The sequence below is a fragment of the Nansenia antarctica genome (assembly GCF_963989245.1).
Source record: "Nansenia antarctica genome assembly, chromosome: 13".
NCBI classification, from domain to species: Eukaryota; Metazoa; Chordata; class Actinopteri; order Argentiniformes; family Microstomatidae; genus Nansenia; species Nansenia antarctica.
The window spans coordinates 9965215-9990411 of NC_137683.1; the positions used below are offsets into that span (position 1 = coordinate 9965215).

The window sequence follows — 25197 nt, forward strand, 5'->3', positions numbered from 1 at the left end:
ATGGAGCTCATCCGTAACCGCAGCTTTACCCTCACCACCGGTCGCGGACAGCTAAGCAGGCTTCGACGCCTTAAGAACGGCGTCCCTCAGGGATCGGTCCTGGCCCCCCTCCTCTATAATATCTACACCTATGACCTGCCCAACACACTCTCGCGGAAGTACGCCTACGCAGACGACCTCGCAGTGGTGTACTCTGCTGGAAATTGGCAGTCTGTGGAGGGGATTCTGAGCCAGGACATGCAGACACTAGTGGCATACTTCCGGAAATGGAGATTGAAGCTTAGCGAGGCAAAGACGGTGTCGGCTGCCTTCCACCTTAACAACAGGGAGGCTAAACGTGAGCTTAGAGTACACCTAGATGGAACTCCCCTGCCATGTTCCGCTGAGCCAATCTATCTCGGCGTGACATTGGACAGGACGCTCACGTTTCGCCGACACCTCGAGTCACTGCGCAAGAAGTTAACAGCTCGTGTGGCGTTGATGAGGCGACTGGTTGGCTCGGGCTGGGGCGCCGGCGCAAGGACCTTGCGCACGGCAGCCCTAGCCCTCGTTTATTCAACTAGTGAATACTGCGCCCCAGTATGGTGTCGCAGTGCCCACACCCGCCTCATCGACTCGCCTATAAACGAAGCCTTGCGCATTGTGACAGGATGCTTGCGTCCTACCCCCGTGGACAACCTTCCCATCCTAGCAGGCATCCAGCCCGCAGGCCTCCGCCGCATGGGAGCCACAGCACGTCTCGCCTGCCGGGCCGTGGAGCTTAATAACCATCTACTCCATGATAGGCTCACTATAACAGCGGAGCCCTCCCGGCGTCTCAAGTCGAGACACCCATTTGGATGGGCGGATTATATGTGGCGCGCGGAGTGGGAGGCTAACACCTCCAAACTCCGCGACCACATCCCAGTCGCCGGCGCTGAGCCCCTCGGGATGGACTTGCCAAGGCTATCCTGGGTGAGGCTCAATCGTCTCCGGACCGGCGTCGGGCGTTTCCGCTCATCAATGCACAGATGGGGCTTGGCCCCAAATGCGTCGTGCGAGTGTGGCGCAGAGGACCAAACCGCAGACCATATTATCCTGGATTGCCCGGTGTACCACCCACCCATCGGGATGCATGGTCTGTCGGTATTAGATGACGAGACGATGACGTGGCTTCTGGAGGGGTGTCCAGAAATATAGCCCGGGTGAGCCCCTCAACCAGGTCTCGGGGTGGTAAAAGGGTAGCCCCTCGGCCCCGAGCCTGGTGGAGTGGAGAGGAAAAACAACTACCCATACGCCGAAGAACACTCGAGGTCGTGCTGTTATACTGAATATCAGCACGGCTGTGATTGACCGAATCACAGCCGTGCTAATATTCAGTATAACACACTCCCTCTCGTGTGATATTGCTTAATTTTCATATGAAGAACTGTGTTCATAGTAAATTGATTACTCCATTATAAACAAACTCCAGTATATACTAAAAGTGTGTTACCAAAATGATTTGTGAAAGTAGGGCTGAATAATCCTCGCTGCTCTCCATGCACGACCAAATATAAGCATAAGCACATAACTTCAATATGTGAGGCTGCATAAAACCCTGGACCTCATAAATAATCATAACTTATATCAGCTGAATTAGCTAGGAAACACTTAGGCCTAATACGATACACATGAGGGCCTAATACGTTTTTTCCTATACTAAAGTATTACCAATAGAGTAATGTTCCACACTCAGGAAGGAGAATATGCATTAAAAAACACTCTCCAAAAACCTGTCCACCAACTGTCCATTCCAGACATAAACCTGTCGGCTGCCCATGGCTACTTCTCTTAAGCTGACAGCGGTGGCATGTATCCATTGTGTTGATTTAGGGGCCTTATCAAAAACGATTACTTTCCCCACAGAATCCTTTCTCTGTCACACTAAATCTCCAAACAAGTCAGCCACACACAGCCAGCCCACAAGCATTATTTGCAGGGCCAACAATAGGTGCTTTGCAATCACTGTCAAGAGTTTGTGTCTCTGCCTCTTAATGCAACTTTGACTTTGAAGTCCATTTAGCTGGAAGCCATCAATAAATATAGCAGCAAGGGGGGGAATAGCAGCAAGGGGTTATTATCGTAGAGTGCTGCTGTTTTTTTTGTTTTTATTATTATTTTTCTTATAAAATGTCACATTTCAAGGCACTGCATTTTACTTTTACTATTCACCCTTAAAGTGAACGGGAGACACACAAACAGACACACACACACACACACACACACACACACAAGATGCTGACAGACCCATTCTTACAACTGTCAAATGGATTGTGTCACTAGATGAGCATTTGACACAAGGATTATTAGTCTAACTTTGTCCTACTTAGCAACAAACACACTGGGTGACGCCTGTGGAAAATAGCTACGTTTGGGGTTTGACAAACACACCTTCCTTCCTGGCTGGTGGAACATCTCTTAATAGGGCAGACACATTGTAATTCTAAAAAGCTGTGTGCAGTGGGAGTCTGGGTGGCCGTGATAACTTTGATGCTGACTGGGGGTGTAGTGTACTGCATCACACTGCAGCAATGGAAGAGCTCTGGCGTCAGATCAAAGGTGCAGGTGCAATGCCTCAATGTCTCCCCAGCCACCACATTTATTCACATCGGCCCAGAAGGGTTGGAGCCGGCGATTAAGGCTAACGCTATAGGGATGGTCTAGGAACTAGAACTAGAACGTTGAACTAGAACACATACACACATGTACACCACACACACACACACACACACACACACACACACAGACACACACACACACACACACACACACACACACACACACTCCCATAGCTCTGGACGGTATAGTAATCCACTTGTTTTTTACAGGGCTGTCAAACGATTAAAAAGAGTTAATCGCACCGTTTGCTCTGATTAATCACAGATTAATCACAATTTTGCTTTTGTTCAAATGTAGCCTTAATTAAAGATGTTTTTGTTGAAAAAACAACAACTCTGCATTGGGTTACAGATGTTGTATGAAGGGGAGAAAAAAAAGGAAATCCGCATTAGATTAAAATTTGAATAATTAGATTAGAATTAGAATAATAAATTAGCATCATTATTACCACCTAGATACAGGAGTTATGTAGTAGCGATTTAATGTCCATATTGTACTTGTACTCTTGTAGTGCTTGATTGGCTACCTAGTGGCAGGTGTCTAGTCCAGCAACCAAACTAATTGGTTGTGGCAGGCCCTTGATTAGCTGAACCAGGTGTAGCAGGCAGCTTGGACAGAAGCCAGCACTCCAAATAGTTCTCAGGATCTGGCTTACTTAACCACGGTGCCACCAGATCAAAAGAAACGTTTAAATAAAGAACACCCGAAAAAAGAAAAAAAGAAATGCTGCCTATTAAGAGTGACTGCTTGAGACTGCTACATTTTATTTGTGAAGCTACAATAACACCACCAAAGATTTCCTTTGTGTAACCATGTGTCTTGAAGGCTTTCCTAACAAGCACATCAGAGACAAGCACATCAATACTCTGCTTGGAAGCTGGAGAACCTGGGAAACAGAACAGAATAGTCTCTCTTGGGCCTTTCATCTCACTCTTCTTTTCATAACACCCCCCCACATACCTAACTACGGAGAGGTGCATTTTAGCTAGCTAGCTAACTCTCCAAATCAAGGTTCACGAGAGAGCGGAGTGAGGCAAAGACTTAACAGCAGCAGGGGAGAAATCGTCGATTTGAGCGTATGTGTGTCATGACCCCATAGGCATTTTTCTAAATGTAATCTTTTCTCAAAGAACATTGCGATGTGAGTCATTGTGCTAAATGATACTACACACAAAAAAGCATGAATGGACGCAGGGTTGCGAGACATCTGGTTTCACGTGATGCACTGATCTGCTCTGAGGCAAAAACATTGACTTCATAGAAACGGCGCACGCAAACACGCGCACGCCAACACGCACGTCTTGGAAATGATGGTTATAACATCACCACAGGAAGAGAGCGGAATGGGGGCAGAATCCGAGAGCGTTCAAGCAGAAAGCCTCCACATCACGACAGTTATAAGGGGTAGTGGTGGTTACAGAACATGAGGGAGAATAACATGATGTAACGTCTCAGTGATACATTGCAAGTACACACTCTCTTCATCAACAAATCTATTTGTCAAAGGAAGCTACAGGTGTGCTAACATGCTCCGCAGGCGAGTGCTGTGAACTGTGTTGAAGTAATCCCTCTTGGGCACTGCTGTCTGGTCTTCAGGAGAGGCTTAGGTGAAAGTAGTATCCCTACCTGATCCCCTTCTCTAAGACCATTGGTTAAAGCCCTCAGATCCCTCCAACACAAATCCCCAGCTCTTATTAACTCAGGCATCCACACTCCATGGGAGGCCTGGGGAACTACAGCTAGCCTACTGAACACGCATGCTCTGTAAAGCACAGTTGCACAACATGAATAGACTACAATATACACTCACTGAACACTTTAGGCTAAATGTGTTTGCAAACGTGTCATTTTACACTGAGATCTCACACGCCGTATCGCGCAAGATAGCGGCTAAACACAGACACAGTACCTGCAACCTCACACGGCATATCGGGAAGAGCAGCGCTTGAATACAGTTGCAGTAGCAACACTTTTATCTATATCTTTTTATTCATTGTCTTATTATGTTGTTAAACGTTTATCTATTTATTATGTATCTATTCTTGCCATTTGTTCCCTTTATTTTCTTACTATCCTTATTTTTCTGTATTAAATTTGTTATGCTATGTAAAGCACTTTGAATTGCCCCTGTTGTATGAAATGTGCTTTACAAATAAACTGGCCTTGCCTTGCCTATCATACCAACAATCATCACTTGAATGAGAACCATTTAACAAACACTGCAAAGTCAAAAGACGGATGCAGCACTCTTGAAACAGCTCAACTGTTGAGTGCTCAGAGACATGGCCATGGTAAAGAAGACTGAAACACTAGCACCTGAATAAGCTGAAGCATCAAGATAGGGACAAGAAATACCTGAAGACATATTTTTCAAAGGTTTTATGGACAGATGAAATGAGTGCCTCTTGGTGGACCAGATGGATGGGCCCGTGGCTGGACCGCTAATGGATACAGGGCACCACTTCAAGTCAGGCACTAGTAAGGTGGAGGAGGGGTACTGGTCTTGACCTTGACTGACCTTTTCGGGTTATAAATGGACTGAAAATCAACTCCAAAAACCTACTGCCAGTTTCTGGAAGATACTTTCTTCAAGCAGTGGTACAGGGATGAGTCTGCAGCATTAAAGAAGGCCAGGATCTTTATGCAGGACAATTTACATTTACATTTTTGGCATTTAGCAGATGCCTCCAAAGCTACTTAAATGCTCCACCACATGCATCCAAGTACTCCACTGCTTGGCTAACCAGCAAAGGCCTCAAAGGTGACTGAATAATAACCTGGCCGCCTTCCTCATCTGACCTCACCGCCCTTCTCAAACGTCAGTTTTACAGTGAGGGAAGACAATACACCTCTTTGAACAGCATTTGGGAGGCTGTGGTTGTTGCTTCAGCGGAAGTTGACCGTGAACAGGTCAAGAAACTGACAGACTGAACGCTCATGGGAGTTCTGAAAAGAAGGGTGGCTAATTGGTCACTGAATATTTTTGAAAGGCCAACAATGTTATTTAATTGTCATTTTGTGTTAGTTCTTTGCTACACTTACTCTAAACATTTTGAATAAACAAAATTGTTTGTAATTGAGTTGCCTAATAATTCTAGGGTGGCTGATAATGTGGCACTAGTTGGCTGATAACTGTGCACACTTATAGGTATATTCCCCTGAGAAAGACAAAACTCACTTTTCCTTTGTTAAACATTCCGATTTGAGGTTCAATAACATTTATTTTGGATTGACTGAGAGCATTGTATCCTGAGGAATACAAGTTGTCTAATAGTTGTGCATACAGTGTATATATACTATATGTATATATATATATATATATATAGTAGCAACTGTTAAATCATTATGCAATGTATGTATTGGTATTGTTACACCAATAATCAGTGTTATTACTGAAGTATAAGAGCAATTTGGTGTGAAGTGTGCCAGCCATCTCAATTTGAATTGTAATATGACATTTTACACCAAGCCACATATCATTGAATGAAATGATATCCAAATTATAGCATATAGTAGAGGATGAAGGGAAGGTTTCGGTTGTGGCTGAAAGCCCAGGAATATGAACGAGGAGTCTCAATTGTACATTGGATGTGTAAAATGATGGTTTGAGTGGATGCGAGGACTTCCCTTAGGGATCAAGGTAATAAGCCTCTTCTCTGGCCTTATCTAATCAAAGCACTTTAGCGTGAAGAGGGACTGCATCCAGTCTGACTCCCTCAGAGACAACACTTCCCCTCAGGGCCCACGAGAGCTGCTACACCAGGTTGGCAGTGGACATAAGGAGGCAACATGCATTTCACCACGGTCTAGGTCTCTAGAACACAAGACAGAGAGGATGGAAGAGGGGACTACTGTACTGTATATATAGACAATACAAATCGTGACGTTAGAATTATAAGGTTCTATCTCCATTTGTATCTTCCAGTTTTTCTTCTATCTTCCATCATCTGATCCATTAGGTGTTTATTAATGCATGTGTGGTGTTCTTTTTAAAATGTTGACATTTTTTTAGTTAGTAATGAATAAAATACAAAGGTTCCATCTCACAAAACATAATGGAATGTAAAAACATTGACGCTCAATATCTCTGAACTACCCTAAACAGAGATAGAACCTTATAATTCTGAGCTCACGAAATGTGCAGTAGCAATTCTACTAATGTTTAGGTCGAATATATTCCGTCTATGTACGTACCCAGAAAGCGAAAGGTCCGGCGAACCAGAGGGTTGAGGTAACAGCAGTCTCCCGTCATGATGGTCTTTTCACGACTGTCAAACTCTTTCGACGTGTACTGCACCAGAAACAGGACCGTCTCTGTAATGGTGATCTGGAATAGAGATAGGAAAGGGGGAGAGAAACAGACGATAAACAAAGTTAGCATCCTCGTTCTCAGTTAACTGCACTGCCATAGTCATTCATCCAAGGTGGCACAGTTGACAAAGCCATCTCCTCTAACATCATGTAGACCCATAATGTCATTGAAAGACTCGACAGACTTTACCATCTGGAAGGCATCAGCTGAACAGGAGGCAACATAATGGGATAGAGGGCTCTTCCTAAGTCAGTTCATAATATTGATGAGACAAGAAACAGGTGTGTGTGTGTGTGTGTGTGTGTGTGTGTGTGTGTGTGTGTGTGCGTGCGTGCGTGCGTGCGTGCGTGCGTGCGTGCGTGCGTGCGTGCGTGCGTGCGTGCGTGTGTGCGTGCGTGCGTGCGTGCGTGCGTGCGTGCGTGCGTGCGTGCGTGCGTGCGTGCGTGTGTGTGTGTGTGTGTGTGTGTGCGTGCGTGCGTGCGTGCATGTGGGGTGTTAATAGGTGAGCCTGGAGGAGAATGGCAGAGCTAGACACAGTACACTCTGTGAAACTGAGTTTCAAGCATGCGCAATGTGCATGCCTAGGGGTGCTGTCAGTAGTAATAAACACCAAAAAGCAGTTTAAACCGCCCTTTTAGTAGAGCTGGTGTGTTATAACGTACGTGGAATGGTTACAGTTCTGTAATACGCATCTCTGTAATACTGTCAGAATGCGCAGCGGTTTTAACTTCACGTTACCATGCCGATCTATTCTGAAGCTTCCAGTCAGATGAAGTGTTGAAACACGCTACATGCCTGAGAACATTTACAGAGGTGTGAAATGATATAATTAGAAACCAATTTGTAGTTGCCAATGGTGACAGACAGTGAGGACACAGAGAGCAGAGCTAGAGTCAGATACAGTAAGACCACCACTACTTGAATAAAAGGGAATTTAAACAGTTAAATATGAAACCCGACCAGGGTTAACAAACTGGTTTGGTACAGTATAACAGTATAGTTGTTCTGGTATATATATATATATGTTACGGTACATGTGGGAATACGGTACATGTGGGAAAACTAGGGTTAGGGTTAGGTGCTACGTCGAGTTGGTACATGCTGGCATGTCTAACCCTAACCCTAATCCTATCCCTGTCCCTAACCCTACCCCTAACCCTAACCTTAACCGTAGCACCCTAGCACCTAACCCTAACCCTAGTTTTCCCACATGTACTGTGTTCCCACATGTACCGTAACATATATATATATATATATATATATATATATATATATATGTCACAAACCTGAAGGTAGTGGCAAACAGAAGGGAGTCATGAAGACTTTCTAGATCTTAACAGATTTTTTTTTCTGAGAGAGACCCCATACATGAAGATAAAAAATAATGTATTGAACAGTTTTGATCGTATTGTGTGTGTGTGCTCCGATATTCCTAATACAACACAACACATACATAAAGATCTGTCCTACGACAGTCTAGAGTCTCGTCCCCCAAGCCAGAAATATTGCGTGATCAGGGTAGTAGTACCCTGACTGACCTGTACGAGGCAGCCATGTGCGACAGGGCAAATAAAGTGCTGAAGAACGAAAAGAAGAAGACGCGTCAGTCAGCTCGCTTCTTGATTGGCTATACATTCTATTACACGTCACAATCGGACTCGGGAGTTGTCCACACACAAGAGGACTTTTGGTCGTAAATATTGAACACGTTAAATATTTACGATCGTCGGCCACGACCATTTTCCGAGCAGATTGTTGGGAGAAATGGACTCTTAACACACCTCAAACCACAGGATAATCTTGTAGGATAATTTTTAGAGGCATCCGATAATCGGGCGTATGCTGTTCTTGGTCGGAAGGGGGGAAATCGGGCCAAAATCAACAACACCCCCCCCTGACACCCATAACCAGTTGACACTCTGACAGTCCCTGCTTCCAGAGTTGATACCTTTGACCTTCCTGATATAAAGCTGGGACTCTCAATTCTTGCTATCCTTGTTCAAATCAGTAACAGAACGGCTAATCCCAGGTCAGAACATCCCTTCATACACCCTTCAAATCTAACCTCTATACTATGCCACACACAGCCTACACAGAGACCAAAAACAAAGCCACTTAAGTTAGCCTCTTTTAATGCTAGATCTTTAGCTAATAAGTCTCTCTTAATCAACGACTTGATTAGCTCCTATGAACTAAATTTCTTGTTTGTAACCAAGACCTGGCTAAACAAAGATAACAAGGCACCAATTCTTATTGAGTCAGCCCCACCGAATTTTTTAATCCTAGATGTTGTCAGATCCCCTAAGAAAGTAGGTGGAATCACCTCTTTTTTCAGAGACAGTTTTAACTGCAAACAGGCACCCTTCTGAGAATTTCTATAATTTGAATATCTTTCAGTTGTTTTTAATTGTTCCACTAAAAGTATGTTTTATAATTGTATATAGACCACCCCAATACTCTACTATATCTTCTTCAATGAACTTTCTCTCCATCATACTGAATATAATGGTCGGATCATTGCTGGTGATTTCAATATTCATGTAGATAACTCAGAGGACAACAAAGCCAAAGAAAGCCTCTGTTCTGTTAGATGTTTTTGAACTTCCACAACATATGAACCTCCCTACTCATAATCGAGGTCACACTCTGGACCATATCATCACCAAAGGCCTAGATATTTCAAATGTTGTTGTAACTGATCCTATCTGACCATTGTTGCATATTCTTTGACGTATCTATCTTCGCGGTTATTCAAACTATGCCTAAAACTATTTCCAAATGATATATCAATAAAAACACCAATGCACTGTTCACACAGGCCTTTTCCCTAGCCCCCCCAAAACTTCTATTTTAACCTCAGTCTCTGGTAAACAAAAAGCTCCCTGGAGAACTGCCCCATCCGTAAAGACCCAAAAGAGAATGTCATAAAGCAGAGCGCAGATGGAGAAAAACAAACCTTCAAGTCCACTATGATTATCTATAAAGAGAATCTTCAAAACTATAACTTAGAAATAAGAAGTGCCAGACAATAATTTTTCTCTAAGATCATAAACAACAATATCTATAACGCCTGCATCCTTTTCAAAACTGTTGACAGACTAACAAATCCCCCAACACCCATTTTACTCGACTAGTAAATGCAATGAGCTTGCATCCTTTTTTTTAACAATAAAATAGAAACCATTAGACAAAGCATTAGCTCTTCTGTGTCAGGCATAAAAAAAACATGTCTCCATTAACACCCCCAAATTGGGCGGGCATAGCAACCAATAGATAAAATCATGTCACGTCTTAAACCGTCCACCTGTGCCCTTGTTGTCCTGCCAACAAGCTTTTTAAAAAACATATTTAGCTACATGGCAGGCGAACTAATACAAATAATCAACACTTCCCTTTTATCAGGAATCCTCCCTTGAAGCCCTGAAAACTGCAATTATTAAGCCTTTACTAAAAAAGAACGGCCTAGATCAATTTTTCTACAACAGCATGTTTGGATACTGGATTCTGATTGGCTAGCAACAGTGGTAAATATCCCAACAACCTTCAGTTCAGACCGCATATCCAGTATCAATGCGCCTCCCAATCAATCTGATTAAGAACACTTGTGCTGACCTACAATTTAATTACATTAAATTAAGATAATAAGATGGTTATCATCATTTTTCTAATCTTTATTAACAAAGAAAAAGTAATTACATTAGTGAATGTCTTCCGCATTGCCTAGAGCGAAATCAGTATATCTTTTTGTAGATGATTCGCAATGCACCCTGGGAGCGAAGGTTATGGCTCCGAATCGAACACGGTCCCCGAAAATCTCCAAACGGAGCCGTGGAAAGCCCTCCCCCTTCCCCCTAGCCCTCGATGAAACATGAATTGGGACAGCCCTACCCTAAACGTGAACGCACAAAACTGAGCCGTAGGGGTGAATTGGGATCGGGCCTTAGTCACTATTAAACTTGAATGGGTTGCACTAAGCACACTAGTTATCACGTAGAGCTTAACTAGAGCGTAACTACTAAATATTGATACACCCCTAAGGTGGTGTAAGTTATAACTAACTCGTAGGTAACCGTAGTTACCTCAGCGGAGACAAAGTAGTCTGCCGAAGCAATACAAACATGGCCCGTTTGGGGAGATTTGAACGATATAAAGAAGATTATACAACAGTTAGTTCCGACCAAGTAATTTGATTGGACAAGAGGCATTCCATGAGTGCTGATATACAGTATAACAGCACTGGGACTTTTAACTATATGTATCACTCTGAAATGACCGTTAATACAAAGTAGCTAGCCTGCAGATGTTTGTGTTCAGGTTACTAGGCAACAGTCCAGTTGCAGAACTAGTTCAGGACAAGATCAAAGCAATGTTGAAAAAGTTGGAGTTGTTTGAAATCCAAGTCAAGGCAGGTGATGTCACAGCTTCCCCGTTGGAGAGTTTTCTGTCCGAAAATGAACTGAAGTCTGCTTTCAAAAAACACTCGTTGGACTTTTGGATCCAGCAATACAGTGAATACCCTGCGCTGTGAGTAATTGCTATGACTGTGTGTGTGTGTGTGTGTGGGTGTGTTTGAAATGCAGTTCTTTAGTTCTTGAATTCTCACATGCTGTTGGAGAATGAAATAACATTGTTATATTCTTACTGTTCAGCACGTGCACTGTGTGTGTGTGTGTGTGTGTGTGTGTGTGTGTGTGTGTGTGTGTGTGTGTGTGTGTGTGTGTGTGTGCGTGTGTGTGTGAGAGAGAGAGAGAGAGAGAGAGAGAGAGAGAGGTGTATTTATGAAATACAGTTATTGAATTCTCATTTGCTGCTTGAGAATGAATTATTGTTGTGTATAGTTGTTACTGTATTATTGTTCAGCACTTGCTATGTGAGACTGTGTGTGTGTGTGTGTGTGTGTGTGTGTGTGTGTGTGTGTGTGTGTGTGTGTGTGTGTGTGTAAAATGCAGTTGTGCTTATGCTCTGTGACTTATTCTTAGCACTTGTGAGTATGTTGGAGGTGCTACCCCTTGCATGTTTGGCAGAGAGTTTGTGTGGAACAGTTTTAAAAGCCAATTGTACTCCAGTTTGTACATGCTGCATTGGCTGTTGCTGATAAAAGTACAAAATACATATTATTCTTATTGGAAATAAATGTGCCTCCTGCGTGAACTGGCCTGCACTACGTTGTATTTTAACATCAGTCATACTGGTGGTACTTGGAGAGACACATACTTTCTGAGGTGGTACTTGGTGTGAGGTGTTTGAGAACCACTGCTCTAAACAGTTGTCCAAGGATATCAGAATCAAGATAGTTCACCATCAAAGAGAAGGCTACAAAAAACTCTTGCAATGTTTCAAAGTACCCATTCCCACTGTCAGAAACATGATACAAAATAAATGGAACAGTTGAAGTCAAAGCAAGATCTGGAAGACCAAGAACATTTTCAGATAGGATGGCCCGAGATCTGCTGAAAAATGCTTAAAAGAACCCACACATCACTGCAAAAGAGAGTAGCAGAGACCGCCCGTTTAGTTGTTCACAGGACAACAATACAGCGTACCTTAACAACAAAAACCTACATGGCAGAGTTGCCAGAAAGAAGCCTTTCCTACGACCTCAACACAACATTTAGCGTCTAAAGTATGCAAAAGAAAACCTTGAGAAATCTGAAGCCTATTGGAACAATGTGCTTTGGACTGACAAAACCCAAATTTTACTTTTTGGCCACAACCCAAGAAGGTATGTTTGGAGAAAAAAGGGTGAAGCATTTGTAGAGAAGAACACCTTGCCAACTGTTAAGCATGGAGGTGGATCCATTATGCTTTGGGGTTGTGTAGCAGCTGGGAGCACAGGCAATATTGTGCGGGTGGAAGGAAGAATGGATTCCACCAACTATCAAGACAATCTAGAGGCTAATGTTAGAAGGTCAGTCCAGAAATGTAAGTTGAAGAGAGGTTTGGTATTCCAGCAAGACAATGACCCGAAGCATACCTCAAAATCAACCATGAAGTACCTCCAGGAAAGACAGATGAAGGTTTTGGAATAGCCATCACAGTCCCCAGACTTGAATATTATTGAAAATCTGTGGAGAGATCTCAAGCAAGCCGTGCATGCAAGAAGGCCAAAGAAGGCCACATTTCTGAGCTAGAGGAGTTCTGTCAGGAAGAATGGGGAAAAATTACAAAAACAAGAATTGAAAGCTGGTTAGCTGGTTAACAGGAAGTGTTTGCAAGCTGTTATAGTTGCCCGAGAAGGAGTTACAAAGTACTAGCTGACAGGGTTCCCAAACTGTTGCACAAGTCCTTTTTCCTTGTTTTATTTAAAAAATAAAAATGAATCTTGCTTTGAAATATGATGAAATGTGTCATGTTTAACTTTGTACCATTTAGATGTTAGGTTTGCTTTTTTTCCACTTAGATATTAATTGTAAAAGGCATTTTGACTAGGGGTGCCCACATTTCTGCACCCCACTGTATGTGCCCAATCTTTCTTTAAAGAGACATCTCTAAGTGTTTCCACACAGCTGAACATTTCCCATTCATGTTAAGCACCCGAGTTCAATGTCAGCCTTGTAGGCTCCACAGGGGCTTTACTCCTGCTACCTATCTGGCACAGAGGTCCAGTAAGGCTGCTCATGCTGCTGTTCTCCCTTGGCTGACCACACAGACACGCCACGTTCTGTCAGCGAGTAAAGCAGGGGGCTGCTCCCGGGGGGGGCAGGGTCGGGGTTGTACACTATTCCCCCAGCACACAAGTGCTGCCATAGTGATTTAGAGAGAGAGAGAGAGAGAGAGAGAGAGAGAGAGAGAGAGAGAGAGAGAGAGAGAGAGAGAGAGAGAGAGAGAGAGAGAGAGAGAGAGAGAGAGAGAGGAAGAAGGGAAAATGCCAGGCTCAGTATGTGATGAAAACCTTTTCCTCCTCATCTTCCTCCTCCTCCCCATCCTCCTCCCCTTCCTCCTCCTCTCTCTACTACCGCCCGGGGCCGTGCTGAGGCCCACAAATGGGGAATCTGGGTTACGCAAATGAAGATGCTGAGGACGGTTTAGCCACCTCAGCAACATCTCCAGCGTGTTTCTCTTTTCCATGTTTTCTGGCGGCTTCAAACGATTTCCCTTAGAACACTTAATGAGGAAGACCAGCATTTCATTGACTCAGAAATAATGATGTTATTTAGGTGTATGACTTACTCTACAGCGTATCTTGGACCGTGGGATAATACTGTTGAACGGTAACAAAATGCCTGTCAACACCACAAGAATTAACATTCATAGCCTACTCTCCACTTTAAAAACACATGTGGAAACCAGCGCATCTTTGTAGCTTTGTCAGCCTGACCCGATATGACCCCTGAAGGGGTGTCCACAAGTCAGGGTGAGCAAACATCTGTCTGCGGTACGCCTCACCTCGACAGGATAACCATGAGGTTGTGTTTCATCCCCACTGCTCTACATTCTGTACACAAATGATTACAGGAGCAAGCATACAAGACCGACAACTCGTTCATTTTTAAAGAACATTGAACTACACCACAGGCCTGTTGGTAGATTATTTTATAGAATGGTGTAACCAAGCATCCCTACATCTTAACAAAACAAAAGAGTAATAAATGCTTATCGATTTCAGGAGAGGTACAATTCCTCCACCTGCCACTGACGTAAAAGGCAAACCCATTGACGCAGTCAGCAAGTACCTGAGCCTTGTGATGGGCAGAAACCTCTATTGGGGTACAGACGCAGGGACCAGAGATCTACAAGAAGGGAAAGCAGCACCTCTGCTTTTATGGAAACTAAATGTCTTTTTAACATTGACAAGACAATTATCAACAAGTCAGAAGTCCTTCATCTAAAGTGTTTTAACTTATTGTGTCTGCTGGTGTGGAATTGTCAGTATGTCCAACCAAAACTAACTAGGGAAGATTTGCAGAATGTGGCAAGATCATTGGCACACAGACAGTCTGAGATCATTGGCACACAGACAGTCTGAAAGCCACTATATGAGGAAAAAAGGCTCTAAAAAAGCAGAGAACATCCTAAAGAACCCTGTCCTGTCCTGTGAGTCTTTTCAGACTGTGTTTTGATTTTGATCCGCAGCAAATCAAATTCCCCACTACTATACTACTACTACTATACTACTACTACTACTACTACTACTACTACTACTACTACTACTACTACTACTACTACTACCACTTCCACCACCACTACTACTACTACTACTACTACTACTACTACTATACTGCTGCTACTACTACTACTACTACTACCACTTCCACCACCACTACTACTACTACTACTACTACTACTACTACTATACTGCTGCTACTACTACTACTACTACTACTACTACTACTACTACTACTACTACTACTACTACTACTATACTGCTGCTACTACTACTACTACTACTACTACTACTACTACTATACTGCTACTACTACTACTATACTACTACTACTACTACTACTACCACTACTACTACTACTACTACTACTACTATACTACTACTACTACTACTACTACTACTACTACTACTACTACTACTACTACACTACTACTACTACTACTACACTACTACTACTACTACTACTACTACTACTACTACTACTACTACTACTACTACTACTACTACTACTACTACTACTACTACTACTACTACTGCATGTTATTCCTTGGTGGGCTGTTAAACGTTCCCTCAGGTCATGTCAACACGGGGTAAATAAGGAGATTACATTTACATTTGAGAGTAGTAAAGCTGCATTACAACTGTGCCAGCACAAAATAAAGACAAACGGATGGATTATATCTCATTCAGTATGGCTATGTGCATACAGAGGATTTAGTATGTGGTATCCAAGAGGATTTAAGATAATGACATTGGATTTACTGTATATTATGACAGATAAGAGATGCATTATGTATTTGGCAGGCAAACAGGCAACCGGCCAGGCATTATACTGTCCAGTAGCCTCTACTCTACTGCTAATACTCTGGCTATAATAGGTTTTTATGAAAGGCCATTCACCGGACCATGGTTTATTAACCATAACCAACCAGTCTGTCAGCTGCAGTCAAGTCCAGTAACAAGGTGGCTACGATTCCTCTCAAAACAGCATTCCTGTTAAAGTGGTTGTTGCAGCTGAACTCTCAGACACTGCCTCTCCTCTAAATGGAACAAAAAGAGAAAGAAGAAGCTTGCCAAATTACTTTTATTGATCCCTGAGGGGAAATTATCTTTTAGCCCCTGAGACAGCACAAACACGGCACAGTAGCACAGCACACTCCTACAGCACACTCCTACAGCACACTCCTACAGCACACTCCAACAGCACACTCCTACAACACACTCCTACACACTCCTACAGCACACTCCAACAGCACACTCCTACAACACACTCCTACACACTCCTACAGCACACTCCTACAGCACACTCCTACAGCACACTCCAACAGCACACTCCTACAACACACTCCTACTACACACTCCTACAGCACACTCCTACAACACACTCCTACAACACACTCCTACACACTCCTACAGCACACTCCTACAGCACACTCCAACAGCACACTCCTACAACACACTCCTACAGCACACTCCTACAGCACACTCCTACAGCACACTCCTACAGCACACTCCTACAACACACTACTACACACTCCTACAGCACACTCCTACAGCACACTCCTACACACTCCTACAGCACACTCCTACAGCACACTCCTACACACTCCTACACACTCCTACACACTCCTACAGCACACTCCTACAGCACACTCCAACAGCACACTCCTACAGCACACTCCTACTGCACACTCCTACTACACACTCCTACAGCACACTCCTACGGAGAACAGAGGGCTCTCTGGGCTCTGGGCACAGGGTCAGCCCCTGGAGCAGTTAGGGGTTAAGTGCCTTGCTCAAAGGCACAACGGCACTGGTAGGATACCTTAGATATGATGTCTGCAACCCCTCCAGTCACCAGCTCACATCCGGCTCCCTCCTGGGGTGGGGAATCGAACCAGAGACCTTTCGATTGCCTCTAGGCTACCTGCCGCCACCATTAGACTGACATTACTGGGCTCTTGTATGGCTTTTTGCTCAGCTAGCATCCTCAGATGTGACATAAATCTTAGATAGATCGAAATCTATTTTCCTAGAGTAGGTATTCCGCCTGGCCCTTGATCATTATTGGTCAGTAAATGTGCACAATAACAAATGTTCACGCACGCACGCACTCACACACACACACACGCACACACACACACACACACACACACACGCACGCACACACACACACACACACACACACACACACACACACTCACACACACACTCACACACACACACACACATACACACACACACACACACACACACGCACTCACACACACACGCACTCACACACACACACACACACACACACACACACACTCACACTCCAATGTCTCTCTTGGCCCACTTATCACTTAGCATCACCATGCAGCGTGATAACCACAGCCTAACAGGACAGCCACGCCTCCAGATGACCCCATCACGGCGAACACCGAGGGCTTGCTGGAGGCTAACCGCTGTTGCTAAACCTTTAGCGATTCAATGTGACAGCTACAGGCCATTTGTCCCAGTTTCCCCAGACTCATCCAGTCAGGTCCATGGTGACAGTAAAGTGGTGTTTGTTTAGCCATCCATTTCTCCGATGGTCTGACAAAGATTAACACCTCCCCAATATGTCTTCATCTGGACCTGAGGTAAGACCTGCTCTCTGACAAATCGGCTCAGTCTGTTTTAATACATCTGACACTGAGACACCGGCTGAACTGAGGAGGTCTGAAGAAGTCATGCATGTTGTCTACAAGGTTGGTTTTCATATTAAATGGTTTCATATTAAAGGGTGTGGAGATCCTTGACTGAATTCTACTCTTTTGAAAGTTAGCTTGCATGGGTGCTAGTTGTCTCTATTTGCTCCTTGCAATGTCTCCCTCATGGCCTTTTCAGCAGACCACACAACAATATTTCAGAAAGCGTTCAACCATTGCGTGCACTGCATAGCTAATCTCTTGGATGTTCAAAAAAGGGAGGGCGATATGCATAGAATATATAGTCATATATAAATGATCAGGGGGGAGGTGTAACCACTGACTCCCATACCTATGGGCTGTGGTTACACTAAACATATCACTGATTGGATTAAAGAAATGATGCATTTTCAGCAGAGGGTATTGTAAGTCGCCTATGGGTAAAACGTATCATTGACAGTGGGACTATGTAAAGATGTTGCGCATTTCACCTGCCTGGGGTACTTAACCTGGCTGTGACCAAAATGGAAGAATATTCCACTGGCCTACATACATGTCAATGACTAGATCAGTGTTCTTATTGAAATAATAATAATAATAATAATAATAATAATAATACATTAGACTTATATAGCGCTTTTCTAGACACTCAAAGACGCTTTACAAACTGAAAAGATCGAGTAGTAATGATAAAAAGAAGCGAGAAAGAAATAGAGAAAGAAAGTATAGGGGCCTAATTAAGGTAGTGCTGAGGACACATGGGAAGGGGAGGGGGGGAGAGGGTTAACTGGTGAAGGCGAGCTTGAAGAGGTGGGTTTTGAGGGCCTGTTTAAATGTTGGGAGGGTGTTGGCCTGTCTGATGTGGTTGGGGAGGGCGTTCCAGAGGGACGGGGCTGCGGCTGAAAAGGCCCCATCACCCCAGGTCGGGAAATGATAAATAAATGACATAATGTTCCTTGAGAGTTGTAATCATTTGAATAAGCACTTTTTCACCTCCGCAAGCACTCTACATATCATTCTTTTTGCAGGAATTAAAATATATGTTTGGCAATCAGACATCAGGAATGCACACACTGCATCTCCACCTTGCATTATTCATTGGGCTTTTTCTAAGTGTCGAGAAGCGTTTTTTTTTTTTTTTTTTATGTCTTCACAACTCTATCGTGCCCTGCTACAATGCCTAAGGACTGCCACCACTTTCATGTCAATGGTGAGAGAATTTGGGTAGCAAAAGCTCCGAATCAAACTGTTTCTGTGCGGGGACGTACAGTTAGTCTGGTCAGAGATCAAGCTGCTAAATCACAGCCTTTAGTCTACGATTTATTGGTGCTGAACTGTATAACGAGAGTGTGCGTGTGTGTGTTTGTTGGTGTTTTCCTTTGTTTAAAATCAACCATTATGTGTGTTGCCATTGGGGTTTTCTTCTAATCAAACTAACGACTCTAATACTGTGACAGAGCCTTAAAATGCCAGTAGATGATCCACATCAGATACTTTAATGTGTATGTACTTTAATGTGTATGATACATTTCAAAACCATTAAGTAGCCTACAGCAGCTGCCAAGCTCGATTCAGAACCTAAGGTCTGCCATAGCCTACTGTAGCCTACTGTACGTAATCTCCATGTTATACATCTCCTTTACAGCTTATCAACAGCTCACCATGTCTATTAAGCCACAGGACACCTGCTGACTGCTAATCAGTACACACTGCTTTTACTTCTACTTTAAAACAGATAAGACATCTCTGAGCGGCAGATTTCAGGAGCCAATACTGCTTTACAGAGAGTGAGTGAATGGCTACATGGTGGTTAGAGGTGTTCTCCCTGACTGGGATTGAACTGACTGTATGCTGTTTCGATTATCATCCATCATGCAGACACCTTCATTTGCTGAAGAAAATGTTTTATTGGAAAATGTGGGTAAATGTGAGGCACCCAGGGCCATTACTGCAAAACACAATGTTCTGTCAGGGTTGTCTAACACTTACATATAAAACAAATACTTAGGAAAAAGCAATAGAGTTTAACAAATGGAATATTCTAGAACATGATTAAATAAAGAGGAGTTTAGCATCAGCAAATTGTGTAGTAAGAGCTTCACTCTATGGGTGTGCCGAGTACTCGGAAAAAACAAGACCCTAAATTAGTATGTTTGAAATGTCAATTCGGTTGTTAAGTCTGACGTCACACGTGATGTTTAGCAATTTCCGGGTCCAAATAAAATATTCCCCAGTATAAAAATAGTACCAGTGTACTCAGGCACGCGGGAAGGTATTTTGACTGGGGGTGCTGAGGTGCTGTCTATATACGCTACAGGGAAAAAAATTGCCAGGGAAAAAATTATAACGATTTCTCTCCCTCCCTCCCTCCCTACCTCTCGCTGATTGCTCGTTCGCTCACATGCACACAGTGGCATAACGACGGGCCCCAATGCACGGGCAATAATAGTTAAGCACGCACGCACCCACACACTACAAAGACGTAACGTTAAATATTTTACCAACAATGTGTTGGAATTTACAGTAATTTCCACTCAGCTCACAGTGTCCCACAATGTCCACAAACATGATGTTGACCATTATTACAGACAGCACTCCATGTCGATTGTTATTGCCTCTTAACGGAAGCCCTTCGCTGCCGAAGAATCGGATGGATCTGAATATCAGTTCTAATACGTTTCTGGCCGTCTGTTGCTCTTTCTCAACAACGTCCGACAGTAGAGCATTAATGGGAGTGTTGTTAAGCTCAGCATCTTCTTCCAACTCCACTTCAATTGTTCTGGCTGATTTAGCATTTTTGCTAAAGAACTCAGAGATTCCCTAGCAAGATATGACCAAGTGATCACTAACATTAAAACTAACAAACACATTTTTACATTTATTACAAAAAACACATTTATTTTTATTCCCAAAAGCAACAATAGTTATTATATTGTTTTAAATTATTGTTTGAATATTTTTTTAATTTTTTTAATTCAGGCAGGAGGAGCTCCTTCTGCCTGCCGCTAGGGGGTGCTGCAGCACCCTCAGCACCCCCCTTCCTGCGTCCCTGAGTGTACTAAAGCAGTAGAATGACAGTTCAATCGTTTTTTTTGACTATGATCTATTCATACAACAAGGGACACAGCACAATGAATGCCGCAGCATTTCGAAGAGAGCGCCTCAGCCAATGTTGGACCCGGAAACAGTATTATCGTCTGGTCGATACATCACGACTTAACAACCGAATGGCTAAATAATCTAAAAATCATTTAAGTCATTTAGTCTTTTCAGAGAATTTGGGATGATTTGGGCATGAAATGACAAACATGTTGATTTAGAGTCTATTAACTTCTATAGTTTTTTTTGTTGAAAATGCAAACAGGAAGTGGTAAATTACAGTGCTGTAGTGCCGGAGGAAAAAGGAAAGACGTAGGCAACGTAATGATAACTGTTTAATCAAAATAACAACTTGTACTCTCAGTACAGGACCAGAAAATCGATCACCAAAACTGTTGTGTCTAAACAGGAAGTTGCAACGTTAATAATCCTCCCCTCTGCCCCTAGTGCCAGAACTGGTTCCCTCCCACTACACAACCAACAGTAAGAGGAGAACATGAACCCATAATGTAGTCACTACACCAGCCCCCCCAGTGTTCACCTCAATATTGGAAATCCTCACGGCGAGGAGGGCGTATGGCCCGGCCCCTACGATCGTAGGTAAAGTCAGGAGGTGCGGGAGGAGGTGTGACATCGCCCATCACGTCCTCCTGCAGGGAAGGACGGGGGGCAGTGACGACCGGGGGCTCGCGAGCTGCGGGGGGTTGTCGGGGTCGGAGGGGGGAATGGCCAGGGCGCGGCAGGGGAGGTAGGACTGGAGGCCGGCCTCTGCGCGGTGGCAGGGCCAAGTCCAGGGGCAGTTCAAGGTCCAAGTGGGCCGGTTTGAGGCGATCAACGGACACACACTCAGGCCTACCACCCATGTCAACCATGAAGTTCTTGGCTCCGGCCTCGATGACACGGAAAGGCCCGTCATAAGGAGGACGTAGTGGAGTCCTGTGGCCATCATGACGAATGAAAACGAACCTCGCTGAGTGCAGCTCCGGGGGCACCCTCGAAGTAGGGACACCATGCTGCGTAGTCGGGACCGGGACGAAGGTCCTGGCGCTGTCCAGCAGGGAGGCGCGCTGAGCGGCGGCGGACCAGGGCTCCGTTGACTTGGGAATGAAGTCACCGGGGACCCGCAGCGGCTGTCCAAACACCAGCTCAGCGGACGACGACTGGAGGTCCTCCTTAGGCGCTGTCCTGAGCCCCAGCATGACCCACGGCAGCTTGTCAAGCCAGTCGCTGTCCGTGAGGCTGGCTCGAAGGGCGGCCTTCATGGATCGATGGAAACGCTCACAGAGCCCGTTCGCCTGCGGGTGATAGGCGGTTGTGCGGTGGAGCTTGACCCCCAGATTCTCCGCCACCGCTGCCCACAGCTCTGAAGTAAACTGTGAGCCACGGTCAGAGGAGAGATCAGCAGGGGTGCCGTAGCGGGAGACCCACACCGCGATGAACGCCCGGGCCAGGTCGGGGGCTGTCGTTGAGGAGAGCGGAACTGCCTCCGGCCAGCGAGTCGTCCTGTCCACCATGGTAAAGAGATAGGTGTATCCGTGCGAGGGGGGCAGCGGCCCTACCAGGTCCACGTTTACATGATCGAACCTCCGCTCAGGCACAGAGAACTGCTCCAGGGGGGCCTTGACGTGTCGATGCACCTTGGCGCGCTGGCAGGCGATGCACGTGTCTACCCAGGCCCTCACATCCCTCTTGAGCCCATGCCAGACGAATTTCTCTGACACCAGCCGTGAGGACGGTTTCCTACCAGGGTGAGACAAGCCGTGTATCGCCTCGAAGGCGGGGCGCCTCCAGTTGGCGGGGACCACCGGTCGTGGCTGACCCATGGAGACGTCGCACAGGAGCGTGGCCCCTGCGTCACCGAAAACCACCTCTTCTAGGCGCAGTCCTGTGTCCGACAACTTGAGAGCCTGGACGGCGGGGTCGGCGGCCTGGTCTGCAGCCATGCGCGCGTAGTCCAAACCCAGTTGGACCGCACCAACCACCGCCCTGGAGAGACAATCCGCGACCTGGTTGGACTTCCCAGCAACGTGCTGGATGTCTGTGGTGAACTCGGATATGTAGGCGAGCTGGCGCTGTTGGCGGTCGGACCACGGCTCCGCCACCTTGGACATGGCGTGCGTGAGTGGCTTGTGGTCCACGTAGGCCGTAAACTCGCGGCCCTCCAGTAAAAAACGGAAGTGTCTGACAGCAAGCCACAGCCCGAGGAGCTCCCTGTCGAATGTGCTGTACCTTTGCTCTCTGGGAGACAGCTGGCGGCTGAAGAATGCAAGAGGCTGCCAGGCGTCCCCAACCCACTGTTCGTACACCGCTCCCACAGCAAAGTCAGAGGCGTCCGTGGTGAGAGCAGTGGGTGCCGAGGGCGAGGGGTGGGCCAACATGGCAGCGCGGGCCAGGGCCGCCTTGGTGTCCTGAAAGGCTTTGACACGCTCCGCCGTCCAGTCCACCGGCTGCTTCAGAGTCTTGCCCTTCTGGGCATCGTACAGAGGCCGCAGGATGTGAGCGATGTGGTGGAGGAAGCGATAGTAGAAGGTTACCATCCCGATGAACCCCTTGAGCTCGCTGATTGTGCTGGGGCGCGGGAAAGCAGCGACAGCTTCCACCTTCGAGGGGAGGGGGGTCACCCCCTCTGCGGAGACCCGGTGCCCGAGAAAGTCGATGGCGTTCCGTCCGAACTCACACTTCGCCGGATTGACAATCAGCCCATGTTGGCTGAGCCGTGTGAAAAGGGCCCGGAGGTGGGACAGGTGCTCCTCCTCCGTGGTGCTTGCGACGAGGATGTCATCCAAGTAGACGAAGAGGAATGGTAGGTCCCGGAGCACCGAGTGCATGAGGCGTTGGAAGGTCTGCGCCGCGTTCTTCAGGCCGAACGGCATCCGCAGAAACTCGAAGAGTCCAAATGGCGTGATTACGGCCGTCTTAGGGACGTCCTCGGGGTGCACCGGCACCTGATGGTACCCCCGTACCAGGTCCACTTTGGAGAAGAAGCGTTTGCCTGCCAGGTTCGCTGAAAAGTCCTGGACATGTGGGACCGGGTAGCGGTCAGGCTTGGACGCGTCGTTGAGGCGGCGGTAGTCCCCACATGGGCGCCACCCGCCGTCTGACTTAGGGACGATGTGCAGGGGAGACGCCCAGGGGCTGCTCGAGCGCCGAACGATGCCCACCTGCTCCATATGCGCAAACTCCGCCCTGGCGATGGCCAGCTTCTCCGGGTTGAGGCGCCTGGCCCTGGCGTGGAGGGGAGGCCCCTCGGTCTCGATGTGGTGCTCCACTCCGTGTTTCACCGTGGGCGCGGAGAAGGTGGGCTTGGTAAGGTCGGGGAATTCGGCGAGCAGCCGAAGGTACTGGTCACTTTCGGCGAGCGTATTGGACCACCCGCTGTAGACCGCCTCCCCCTGCGTACAGGCGAAGGAAGCGAAAGTCTGTGAGTTGACCAGGCGCCTGTTCCCCACGTCCACCAACAGGTTGTGGGCGCACAGAAAATCCGCACCAAGGAGGGGAAATGTGACAGCCGCTATGACAAAATCCCACGAAAAGCATTGCCCTCCGAAGCACACGTCCACCGCCCTAGTGCCATAAGAGCAGATAGGTGTGCCGTCCGCGCCTGCCAACTGCGGACCACGCTCCTCCTTCGCCACATCCGATCTCTCTGCCGGAATGATGCTCCACTGGGCACCTGTGTCACAAAGGAAACTGCGACCAGAGGCGGTGTCTTGTATGAAGAGCAGCCTGTTGGTGACGCCAGCGCTCAGGGCTACTACTGAGTGCCGGCCCCGCCGTTTCCCGTCGGTCCGAAGGTGCAGGGTGAGCGGCACCGTTTGGCCTTGGCGCCAAAAGTGGCGTGGTAGAAACAATGGCCCGCAGCGTTACCCTGCTGGCCAGAAGGTCTGGCGTCATCCTTCGCTCTCCTGCGACGGTCGGGTGGCGGGGCGGCCGCGGGAGCGAGCAGGTCGGGGGACCGTTGAGGCATGGCCAAGACGAACCGGTCCGCCTCCCTGGCCAGGGCGCGGGGCTCCATGATGGCGGTGTTGGCCAGCGCCATCCTAACTTGAGCTGGCAATGTGCGCATGAACAGCTCTGTGAAGAGGATCATGGGGTCTTCTGTACCGAGCAGGTTTAGCATCCTCTCCATGCGCGCAGAAGGCCTCTCGTCACCCAAGTCCGACATGGCAAATAGGCGACGCACCCTCTCCGCAGTGGACAGTTCAAATGTCTCTAGAAGCAGGGCCTTGAGGCGCTCATATTTGTTCGTCGTCGGGGGAGCAGACAAAAAACCTACCACTCGAGCTGCGGTGGAGCTGCCCAACATTGCCACAGCATGGTTGTACCGGTCGTCGTCGTCATCGATGTCACTTTTGTTGAAATGTGCCTCT

At 46.3% G+C, this 25197-nt stretch overlaps 1 protein-coding gene across 1 annotated transcript in view; it reads right to left on the reverse strand.

Moving 5' to 3' along the window:
- The window catches only part of plppr5b (phospholipid phosphatase related 5b), a gene marked incomplete at both ends in the record, with an annotated part of 47242 nt that overhangs the window by 19597 nt on the left and 2448 nt on the right, over window positions 1-25197 (reverse strand). The window contains one exon of the mRNA XM_080543913.1: window positions 6835-6967. Within this exon, the coding sequence (XP_080400039.1) occupies window positions 6835-6967 (133 nt within the window). The remainder of the gene's footprint in view (window positions 1-6834; window positions 6968-25197) is intronic.